Genomic DNA, 12568 nt, shown 5'->3' with positions numbered 1-12568 from the left:
CTTCGTGCAAGGAAAATGCCTTACTCACTGCGCTATTGCTCCAGCCCCTATACTAAAATTTTTTATGGATGTTTACACCACTTGACTAAGTATCTATCACTGTTCTTTACTAGTAAATGACTTTGAAAATAGTGAGATCTGACACTTTTGCTGGGGTGTGTATGCAGGTTGGTTAATTGGTAACTTTTCTTCTTGTTTCTAAGGAATTGAATTTGGGACACCACAGGTGAAACAGTATACTCAGAATTCGGTTTAGGGGTGGTCAGTGTACTCTAGGACTTGGGGGATTCTAGACCAAATTGAGAAGGGCCAGTCACTTAGCCCTGGTTGCTGTCTCTCTACTGAATTTCATTTCTGCCTCCTTTGCCTCACTGCTCCATATTCTACAGACTAATATTTGTTGCTGTCATCTTATCTACCTACCCAGACTCATCATTCAGGTTGGTTCTTTGACTCCATCTTTGCTCCTTCTTTATTCTTTGTAAACACTTCTTCAGGTGTTCCTTTTCCATCAAGTATTGATTTGATTACCTGATGAAAGTCACTCAGAATTGTCAGAAAGAGAATGAAACTCCACTCTCTGAGGGAGTTATTTTGTTTTTCTAAACCAAAGATGACTGAGAAGCTTTAACCTAGCCAGGTCATTGCACAAGAATAAGGACTTGTTCAAAATCAGAATTCTTTCAAATAAACCTACCCTTTAACTTTTCCATAATTCAGAATGTCCTTCTCCACAATCTTTCTTCACATTGTGAATCCTTCTTCACAATTGATGAACTTCCTCAGTGTTTTAATATATGGGAGGCTATGTGAATCAACATATATTTATATGTAATACATACAGTTATAATTATTCACATATAATATTAGTACCCATATATGTTATTTGTGAAGGATAAGAATTTTCTTAGATATTTTTACTTTCTTCCAAAAACAGAAGTTACCTGAGTCCTTTTTTAAAAAAAATTTTTTTAATGAATCACTATTAGGTACAGTTACAGACTTACAAACTTTCGTGCTTCCATTTCAGTCATACAGTGATTGAATACCCATCCCTCCATCAGTGCCCATTCTCCGCCAACAATGCTCCTTGTATCCCTCCCACTACCCCCACCGCATCCCCCACCCCCAGCTCTGTGGACCTGGGTCCTTTTATAAGTCTGTTTGTGATGATTTTGTTCCATTAATTGAAATTCCATTATTTTTTTACAGGTGAAACAAAAAAGATAGCTATTTTAACCATTTTGGATGATTCTGAGCCAGAGGATGATGAAAGCATCGTAGTCGGTTTGGTGTGTACTGAAGGTGGAAGTAGAGTGTCGCCCAACTCTGACACTGTTAGAGTGAACATTTTGGCTAATGATAATGTGGCAGGAATTGTTAGCTTTCAGACATCGTCGAGATCTATTATAGGTCATGAAGGTGGGTTCTTTTATTGGTTGAGCACATTCATCCTCTTTTCCATGGATATCATTTTCTGTGTGTAGTCTCTGGGAGTAGCTGATGCTTTTTCCCCTTTGTTATTTTGTTGAGCTGTGTATGTCTCTGTGCATGGAACTTATTTGAAATAGGCTGAATTGTGATCTTTCAACTAGATTTTAAGAGCCTTGCAGATTGGTACTGTATTCTAGCTTGACACTTCCCACTGGTGTGATATTTGGGGATTTTTTTTTGAGGGGAGGGGAACACCCGGTGTTGCTCAGAAGTTACTCCTCGCTCTGAACACAGGAATTTAATGCTCAGGAGAACTTACTGGTTTCTGGGAACCAGGTGAGCTACATGCAAGGCAAGCACCGTAGCCTCTGAACTATTTGGCCCCACCCACTGGTCTGATGAAGGAGGATGCTCAGTTTTCTCATCTTTTAAGTGATGAGCAACATTCCTTTTTTTTATTGACTTCTTTGTCATGATTAAATGAGCAAATAAGTGCAAAGTATTTAGTACAACTCCTAGCAAGAGCACAATGGTAGTCATTGACATGAACAGTGGAGCACTAGCTTTCTGTTAAAAGCAAATAGTAGGTTTCAATCAGCGAGTATTTTAGCTTGAGTTTTATATTATAGTTTTTGACCATAGTGCCAAACTCGAAAAAATATTAAATATTTTTATTGTTAAAATTAGCTTCCTTGAATAGTGAACATTCAAATTGTATTTATGGTTATGTATATAGCATTGTTTGAATTGTTTTTTGTCTTCAAATATGCCTGTTTGAAATAAAACATTTATAGTGTGTTTCACTATACTTTGCATTTAGAATTAAAAAGAAATTTGTACCCCAGTGAGTTAAGAAATGAAAAATATACAGAACATGCCTTTGAACTTCTATTTTACGGATGAGGATATTGACAGAAGTAAAATAAGTAACTTGAAAAGATCATATAGCTTTTTGTTTAGTGTACACCTCTTCTGTGAGAAATTCTGCATGGTGTACAACAGGAAAATCCATGTTTGTAGTAGACCTGTTTTTTTAATGAGTTATGTAAGTTTAAAAATTTCTAAGTGTATTCGGACCATTGTGGTTGGTTGTATAGTCTCAGTTATATCCCAACTTTTGGAGAATATGATTCCTAACTAGAAGTTCCTGTAAGTGTAAAAATATAATTCAAGACAGTCTGCTTATGTAATGGTGACCTTAAGCTCTTTTGGGTAATAAAACAATTAAAATGTGTACATTAAACATTGAAGTGTTGAAGAAATCTGCTTTTAAGGTCTTCCTGATAATTGTGCCTTTTTGTAGTCACAGTTTTTCCAAAGTAACTAATTGTATTGAAGTTGTGTCTACTTAAATTTAGTAAGAAAATTGTATTTTTCAGTGATTAAAATGAATATAAATCTCTAAGTTATTCATGATATGTTGAGAACCGTTTCTAATTTTAATGTCTGTTTAGTTTTATTATCTTCAGAAAAAGATGGTGATAATTTAAAAGTATTTGAAAAGGGCACTTATAATTTTATTATTTTCATTCTAGTTGTTTAAGTGTCAGAATCATTTACTTATTTGGATAACTAAGTAAAAATTATTTTTTATGAATATGCATAGTTTCAAACCTATGTCCTTCATACAAAATTTGCATAATGATATGTTCTTTTAAATCCTATTAGACCTTATTTCAATTATCTTCTTATAATAATAGAACTTTTAGTGATACCACTCCTTAGTATCTCCTTTTCTGCTGAGAAGGGCCTTCCAAGCATGCTCAGGGGACTCAGGAAGCACTTCCGGTGATACTTGGCCAGGGCTTGGAACAGAGAATGGTGATGCTCTAGCCCTGTGGTGCCCAGGATCTTTAGGGTCAACCCAGTGGTGCTCAGGAAACATGAGGGCCACACCCAGAAGTGCTCAGGGGCCTCCAAAGCTATATCAAGCAGTGCCCATAGGCCATGCGGTACCAGGGTTCCACAGTGGGTTGAACACATGTTTGCTACCCTAACTCTTATGCTGTTCATCCCCTTTCAGCATCTCACTAGTATATCTTAACTTTGTATATCATCATTCAGTACTTGGAGTATATTTTTGTCGTCTACATCACCATCAGCAATACTGCCTTGGAATTTACTTGTAACAATTTAAAAAATGATTCTCATGATTTAGTTTGTTATAAAGTATTATTATGGGAACATAAAACTCAGGAATTAAAGTATCAAAAACACCGTAGTTAATAGGAAGGATAACTGTAACTTTGGTTAAGTTACAGAGGTCAGCGTGCAGATTTTTATACCTTTCCTTTGTATTTCTTTTTATAAAACAAAATCATTGATGGTATATGTAAGTTACAATTCAAAGAAATGTGATTTTCAGGTATTTGCAAGCATTTATATGCATGCATTGTGTAAAATCACATTGCATATCAGTGTAAGGAGTTTGTGTCCTTTTGAGAAGTGAAGGAAGAATTTGTGTTGTTACCAGTTTAACCATGAGGATTTCACTATTTTTCTTAATTATTGGAACATTTATGTTCTGTTGCATGTTTTGGAGTGTATCCAAGTTTGTGATTTCCATTTTGGCATGTGCTTTTCTAATTTTCATAATTTAGCAATTTTTGAACTTCTTGAAGTTCTACAAAATGAAAGCATTTAGAAGTTAGATCATGGTATTAATAAACTTTAAGCATGTATAAAGCTTCTAGAAGATTCAAAACAGAACAGCTTTGTAATGTTTTTGATATAAGTGCTATAATAGCTGCATGATTGGGATTTGGGTTTTGTTGAGTTCAAATATTAATTATACATTAAACATTTATCAATTTTTACATTTTTTATTGCAGGAGAAATTTTACAATTCCATGTGATAAGAACGCCTCCAGGTCGAGGAAATGTTACTGTTAACTGGAAAATTCTTGGGAAAAACCTTGAACTCAGTTTTGCTAACTTTACTGGACAACTCTTCTTCCCTGAGGTAATCGCACAAAGGAAAGTATTACTACTAATATCAAAAGCAAACAAGGTTTTGTGAGGAAAATGGCAAAATTTATTACATTATGCAAGGTGTTAGGGTGATTATTTATAGATTTCTTAGAAACCTAAAGAAAGAACACTGTTCAAATAATTTCAAAGGCTTCAAAAAGAATCGTTTTTTCATATCAGTAGACCTCTTTTAACATTATTTATTTATTTATTTATTTTTGCCTTTGTGTCACACACGGTGATGCACAGGGATTACTTATAGCTCTGCACTCAGGAATTAATCTTGGCGATGCTCAGGAGACCATATGGGATGCTGAGAATCAAACCCGGGTCAGCTGCGTGTAAGGCAAATGCCCTACCCACTGTACTATAGCTCCAGAACCTCCTTTTTTGTTTTTAAATTTTATTGAATCACCGTGAGATATAGTTACAAGCTTTCATGTTTGAGTTTCAATCACACAATGATCAAACACCCATTCCTCCGCCAGTGCACATTCCTCACCACCAATATCCCCAGTATAACCCACTTCCCCACCCTCCCCTGCCTCCAGGGCAGACAATATTCCCCATACTCTCTCTAATTTGGGGCATTATGGTTTGCAGTACAGGTACTGAGAGGATATCATGGTCCTTTATCTTACTTTCGGCACACATCTTCCATCCCGACCGATTCCTCCAACCCTCATTTTCTTAGTGATCCCTTCTCTATTCCAGCTGCCTTCTCCCTTCTGCTCATGAGGCAGGCTTCCAACTATGGAGCAATCTTCCTAGCCCTTGTATTTACTGTCCTTGGGTGTCAGTAAAATGTTGTGTTATTTTATACTCCACAAATGAGTGTAGTCCTTCTATGTCTGTCCCTCTCTTTCTGACCCATTTCACTTAGCATGATGCTCTCCTTGTCTATCCACTTATAAGCAAAGTTCATGGCTTTATCTCTCCTAATGACTACATAGTATTCCATTGTGTAGATGTATCAAAATTTCTTTATCCAGCCATCTGTTCTCAGACACTTGGGTTGTTTCCAGATTTTGGCCATTGTGAACAGTGCCACAATGAACATATAGGTACAGATGTCATTTCTACTGCTAGCACTTCTTTTTGAGAAACAGAAAACGCTGCCTTTGTATTTGAGTAAAGCTTTCTTTTTCCTCGCCTAACTTGTATTGGTTTCTCCTGTGTCATTCTGGAAATGGCATGTTTGTGCTTGTTATTTTATTCCTCACTGTTTCAGAGATTTAAAAACATGACAGTAAACATAGCTCTTAAAATTTTCCTTTGCACATTGTTTATGTTATATTTTGAGATTACATTTAGAGATTCTGATAGTGTGAAAGAAGGTGATTGGTTGGAAATAACTTTATAACCCACACTTATCTGAGAGAAAATCAGCACAACTGCATTGTAATGTATTCACATTTCTGTTTCCCACTCAGTTTGATATAATTTAGTTGATAATGTTCTTTTTTTGGTGCTTCTACTATAATAATAATTTCTACGATAATAATTTCTCAATAATCCAAGTCCCTCGAACCTATTTTAGTATTACCCTAGATTTTTAGTAGCTGGTTTCCCTGTGATGCTGATTGTTTGTTCCAGGCTTTGGTTTTTCCCGTTATCCATAGAAGTTCCCCCAAGTTGCTGCTCTCTAAAATTTTCACTACTTCTGCATTACTTATTGCCAATTCATTATTCAAATTCTCCATGATGAGCTCCAATCTACTTTAGCCCTGGTTTCTTATGAATTAGTGTTTTCATTTAAGTCCTTTTTAAAATGATTTAATTTTTTATGAGGACAACGTGATTTACAGTTATTCATAGTTGAGTTTCAGGCACACAATGTCCCAGCAGTAGCCCCACCACTAGTGTAAACTTCTCCTCACCAGTGACCCCAGGTTCCCTCCCAGCTGCCAGACTGTCTTCTTGACAGGAATTTTTTCAAATTTGGTTGTTGTAGTTTGGCTCTACTGCTTTCAGTGGTCCTGACTCGGCATTTCTCTATGGAACTATCCACCCTGTTATGCCACTAATAGAGCTGAGACCCTTGAACCATGTTACTTCCTGCCCGCTTCTTTTTTTTTTTTCTTTTTTGGTCACACCCAGCGATACACAGCAGTTACTCCTGGCTCCGTACTCAGGAATTACTCCTGGCGGTGCTCTGAAGACCACATGGGATCCTGGGAACTGAACCCCGGTTGGCTGCGTGCAATGTAAATGCCCTATCCACAGTACTATTGCTCCAGCCCCTGCCCACTTCTTCTTACTGCCCACCTGTATGTCTTTCCCCTCTGTTCTTCTCCATCCTAGAGTCTGGGATCAAAGGCTTAATTCATTCTTTTTAAAAAAGTCACAAAATGTTTTGTATTAAAATAGATTTGGCTACAAAACTTATATGGCCAACAAAACAAAAGAGTTTGTGTTCAATTATTTCTTTTTTACCTAGGGATCATTGAATGAAACAGTATTTGTGCATTTGTTGGATGACAATATTCCTGAAGAGAAAGAAGTGTATCAGGTCATTCTCCATGATATCAGGACACAAGGTAATTCAGAATTAAATTTTGAGACTGATGTACCAGCTACTGCACTATCAAGGTACCTAGGGTTTAGTTTTTGATTTATTATTTTATTATTATTGTTCTGGTGCCATACCCAGCTGTCGTTAGTGTTTACTCCCGTGTATTCAGGGATCCTGGTGATTCAGGGGCCCATATGGGTTGCTAGGGTCTAATCTAGGTTGGCCGTGTGAGATCTTAAATTATTTCTGATTCTGTGTTCAGAAAAAATACTTTCCCTTGCTGTAACTATTAAATTTGCACAAATATAAAACACTTTAAAAGGCAGTGGCCCCATGAAATATTTACCCAAGTACATTAACACAGAATGGGAATATTTATATTCATGAACTATGGAAAATTTTCTAAAATTTTTGCTAATTGTTTCCTTATGGAATAAAATAATTCTCAAAGATGGGCTTCCTAAAATTAGTTTTATATTACAAGAGTAGTTTGGATTTAGGATCAATTGAATGTATATTTCAAGTGGAATAATTTTTGAGCAAATTATCTGGCTGCTTTCCATGGTTTCTGAATTTCTGTAATTCAGACGGCCAGTATAGCAAATAATTGCTATTTTTAATCACAGAAAAAAATAATTATTTACCAACAAAACTAAAATATGGATGTTTTACCAACCTGATGATTTCTGTGACAGAAGTGTACATAATGGAGCATTTTCTGATTACTATAATATGTTTTAGAGGGCTGGGATTTTTTAAAAGTATTTAGAAATTAGTGACAAATCGTGGTTCCATTTCTTGTGGGTCCTGACATTTTCTAGGCGTTCCACCAGCAGGAATTGCTCTGCTTGATGCTCAAGGTTATGCAGCTGTCCTGACCGTAGAAGCCAGTGATGAGCCACATGGAGTTTTAAATTTTGCTCTTTCATCAAGGTTTGTCTTACTACAAGAGGCCAACACAACAATCCAGCTTTTCATCAACAGAGAATTTGGATCTCTAGGTTTGTGTTATTCTGTAATGAATAGGGTTTCTGGACAAATGCTTTTCATTTATTTAGGGTTTTTTGTTTTGTTTTGTTTTGTTTTTTAATTTTTTTAATTTATTTATTTTTTTAATAGTGAGACATCATGAGGTACAGTTGCAGACTTACATATTTTTGTGCTTGGGTTTCAATTATACAATGATCAAACACCCATCCCTCCACCAGTGCACATTTCCCACCACCACGGATCCCAGTATCCCTTCCACCCCCCCATCCCCCATCCCACCCTGCCTCTGTGGCAGGGCATTTCCCTCTCTCTCCTTTTGAGTGCTGTGGTTTGCAAAAGAGGCATTGAGTGGCAATCATGTTTGGTCGATAGTCTACTTTCAGCATGCTCTCCCATCGTGGGCAGATCCTCCCAACACCCTTTATTTGGTGTTCCCTTCTCTTTCTGAGCTCCCCCTTCCCCTAACATGTGTGGTTGTCCTCCGGGTCATTGAGTAAAATTCCTGGTACTAATCTCTGTCATTCTTGGGTGTTAGTTTCCTATTTTGTTACTTTATGTTCCCCAGATGAATGCAATCTTTCTATGTCTATCCCTTTCTTTCTGAGTCATTTCACTTAACATGATACTTTCCATGTAGTACCACTTGTCTTTTCTAACAGCTACATAGTACTCCATTGTGTAAATGTACCAAAGTTTCTTTAACCAGTCATCTGTTCTCGGGCACTCAGGTTTTTTCCAGATTCTGGCTATTGTAAAGAGTGCTGCAATAAACAGACAATTGCAGATGTCACTTCGGCTATATTTTTTTGCCTCTCTGGGATATATTCCCAGGAGTGGTAGAAGTGAATCACACACAGACACGGAGAACCAAATCAAACACCTGGAAATTAAACAACTCGATGCTGAACAATGAGTGGGTCAGGAACGAAGTCAAGGACGAAATTAAAAGATACTTGGAAACAAATGAGAATGAAGACACGAGCTACCAGAACCTATGGGATGCAGTGAAATCTGTATTAAGGGGAAAATTTATAGCTCTGCAAGCATATCTTAGGTCTGTAGAAATGGTGCACATAAACAACTTGACCTCACAGCTCAAGTCCTTAGAAAAGGATCAACAGAAAGAGCCTAAATCAGGCAGAAGGAAAGAGATCATAAAACTTAGAGCAGAAATCAATGACATGGAAACCAAAGAAACAATCCGAAAGATCAATCAAACCAAGAGCTGGTTCTTCGAGAGAATAAACAAGATAGATAAACCACTCGCAACACTCACAAAGAAACAGAGAGAGAGAGAACCCTAATAAACCGAATCAGAAATGAGAAGGGGATATCACAACAGAAACCAAAGAAATCCAAAAGATCATCAGAGACTACTTTGAAAGTCTGTATGCCACGAAACAAGAGAACCTAGAAGAAATGGACAAATTCCTGGACTCCTATAATCTCCCAAAGCTGAATCAAGAAGATCTGGAGTATCTGAATAGACCTATTAACATCAACGAAATAGAAACTGCAATCAAAAGTCTTCCCAAAAACAAAAGCCCGGGCCCAGATGGATTCACTAGCGAATTTTTCCAAACATTTAAAGAGGACCTGCTGCCAGTCCTTCTCAAGCTCTTTCAGGAAATTGAAAAAAACGGAAACTCTCCCAAACAGTTTCTATGAAGCCCATATCTCTCTAATACCAAAAGGAAACAAAGATACCACGAGAAAAGAAAACTACAGGCCGATATCCCTGATGAACACGGATGCGAAGATTCTCAACAAAATACTAGCAAATAGAATTCAACTACTCATCAAAAAGATCATACACCACGACCAAGTAGGATTCATCCCGGGGATGCAAGGCTGGTTTAACACTTGGAAATCAATCAACATAATCCATCATATCAACAAAAGAAAAGATAAAAATCATATGATCATATCAACAGATGAAGAGAAAGCATTTGACAAGATTTGACCTCATCCAGCGGTACTCAGGGCTCATTCCAGGTGGAGTTTGGTGCTGGGGATTGAACCCTGCTTTGGGTCATGCCACACAAGCACCTAACCTGCTGGACTATCTCTCTGACTCCTGTGTATCTGCATTTAACATAATAGTGATGTTAAAAAAATGAGGGCAAAAAAATCAATGAAATATTGTTCAGAAATTTTGAATAATTGTAAAATCTTTCCCATACTAACTCAGGAACGATCAATGTCACATACACCACACTTCCTGGTATGTTAAGTGCGAAGAATCTGACAGAAGGAAACATGGCTGAACCAGATGCTGACTTTGTCTCTGTAGTTGGCTCTTTGATTTTAGGAGATGGGGAAACATCGGCAGCCATCAACATTAGTATACTTGAGGTAAACTGCAAGCAGTATTTTGCTATTATTTTATTCCACCTAGATAATTATAGGAAGTGACTATTAATGGATATTCTAGTACCTTTAATTAAGTTGTTTTCTGTTACTATAGAAACATCTTGTGATAAAGAGAATTTCTTTGGAGCACTCCTTTGAAAGGTGGCAGTCACCTCGAAAGAGCTTTCTACAGTAGGGCAGTTTCTGAGCAGTTAACTGAATCAGCAGCCCCACATAGGTTAAAGCCCGAGAAGTTAAATAGGAAAAGTGGGAGCTTACTAAAGAATTATGACATAAACTGTGCTTATGATCAAACAGAAAGTAAACATTGGTCACTGAAATAGCATTTTGGATGGCTTTAATTTCATAGAATCTTTTCGTTGGTGGCTCAGTATTTCAGCTACCTAAATGTATTTCCAAGAGGTTTATGAAAATAGCATTTACGGAGAAGGTAATGGATGGCAGATGTGTGGGTGAGGATAGAGAGAAACTTGAGTTTATATTGCCTTAGAAAAAGAATTGTCAGTTGCCATGTATGTTGGGAGTTCTTTTCATAAAAGATTTTACTTCTTGGAAGCTTTCTAGAATTTTATAAAATTATAGCTAGTGGAAGCCTTCTAAAGTCAGTCATTCTTATTTTCTACTCAATGATCTAATACATTAAATCATTTAAAACGTCTTAAGAGGTGCTCTATGTCTTTATGACATATAGCACAAGTATGATAAAACTCAGGAAAGTCAGCTTTTGTATAATAAAAATCTGATAAAGTCAATCAGTATAAGCAAATGGATATTCCACATTTATTATTAAGATGGTAAGTAGGCAGTCACAGTACCTTTTATTTTATAGAGTTTAGCTTTATGTACTTAGTTTTCAAGTTCCATTTTTTTTTTCGATCTCATCACACTCCTTTCTGATCTGAGTATACAATTAAGAAACTGAAGTCCTGTATAACCAAGAGAACTAAGTCTCACTGGAGGTCTTTGGGGGAGAGTAGTTTCCTGGAGTTGGAAAATCATGAGGCTTGTTGTGGAGTTGTCTTTTACCTCACTGATTCGGTAACTCACAATGCTCCCTATAATCCCTAAAATAATTTGGACAGTATGCTTTTCCTTGTCACAGAAACATAAGAGAACAAAAACTGTACATTGCTAGTATATACCTCCCCCCCACCTCTCTCTCTCTCTCTCTCTCTCTCTCACACACACACACACACACACACACACACACACACACACCACACACACTCATTATATATAGGCTGGTCATCCCTGACATAAAATTTGCTAGTTTATGTGCTTTGAGTACTTGCCTAATTTTCACTGATGTTTTGTAGACTAGTGAATCATAAGAATTTATTAAAATTTCCTTCAAAAATAGCTATCACTTTTGTTTTATTTTCAAGTTGGGGACCATATCTGGGGTGCTCAGGTGTAACTCCCAGGTAGATGCTCAGGGATCACTCCTGAGAGTGGTGCTCAGGGGACCACTTGGTGTCAGGGAGAAAACCTGGGGCTCTGACATATGAAACATGTGGCTAACCCTTTGAGCTCTCTCCCCAGTCCTGCTGTTACTTTTTATTTATTTATTTATTTATTTAGTTATTTTAATGGACAAATAGTAAGATACACAGTTACAAAATTGTTCATGATTGGGTTTCAGTCATATAATGTTCCAACACCTGTCCCTTCACCAGTGTGCATTTCCCACTCCCAGTGTCCCCAGTTTCCCTTGCTGTTACTTTTTAAGTCTTCTCTCCAACCCAGGCACTCTGCACACTTTGTTTAAAATCATTATTATAATATTCCAAAGGAACTTTTATTTCCCCTGTTACAAAAATGGTACGATTGGAGCACCCATACCCCCAATTTAAATCACTTAAGTTAATTTGGTATAGGAACTCCTTGGTTTCAAAGCCTGCATTTTTCACGACGTTGTTCTAATCTTCATTCTAAACACTATTAAAATATTATTAAGTATTCTACTTATATGATTTTAAAATGTATTAGTCAAGGCCCAAAATGATGTGGTATAAAGACTATACTTTCAGACATTATTTCTATAGTTTGTTACTAGAGGAGTTCCTCTTATCGTGTGAGCACCCAAAATCACAGGATAAGGCAGAGCATCCTCCTGAGTGAGAAGTTGCTTCTAGATGTTGCTTTTACAGTTGCCCTTTACTATTGATGATTGTTCTTCTCTTCCTTTGGAAGAGGGAGAGGGAGAGGAAGCAGTCTGAGTGGTCCTGAGGAGGGAAAAGATGATGTAATATATGCAGTGTCATGGGGCAGTTTGACCTTCTACAA

At 37.0% G+C, this 12568-nt stretch overlaps 1 protein-coding gene and 1 non-coding gene across 2 annotated transcripts in view; both read left to right on the top strand.

Annotated features, from left to right (window-relative positions):
- Positions 1-12568, top strand: part of ADGRV1 (adhesion G protein-coupled receptor V1) — a 561793-nt gene that overhangs the window by 98875 nt on the left and 450350 nt on the right. Inside the window, exons 33-37 of the mRNA XM_056112517.1 lie at positions 1213-1422; positions 4266-4396; positions 6845-6944; positions 7741-7920; positions 10101-10264. Coding sequence (XP_055968492.1) covers positions 1213-1422; positions 4266-4396; positions 6845-6944; positions 7741-7920; positions 10101-10264 — 785 coding nt within the window. The remainder of the gene's footprint in view (positions 1-1212; positions 1423-4265; positions 4397-6844; positions 6945-7740; positions 7921-10100; positions 10265-12568) is intronic.
- LOC130021900 (small nucleolar RNA U3) lies at positions 12297-12506 on the top strand. The gene has a single exon (XR_008792235.1). It is a non-coding gene; the product is annotated as a small nucleolar RNA U3 (small nucleolar RNA).

The sequence above is a fragment of the Sorex fumeus genome, unplaced genomic scaffold (genome assembly GCF_029834395.1).
Source record: "Sorex fumeus unplaced genomic scaffold, SorFum_2.1 ptg000018l, whole genome shotgun sequence".
NCBI lineage: Eukaryota > Metazoa > Chordata > Mammalia > Eulipotyphla > Soricidae > Sorex > Sorex fumeus.
The sequence above is the reverse complement of the archived record's forward strand: the minus strand, read 5'-3'. Positions and strand labels throughout refer to the sequence as shown.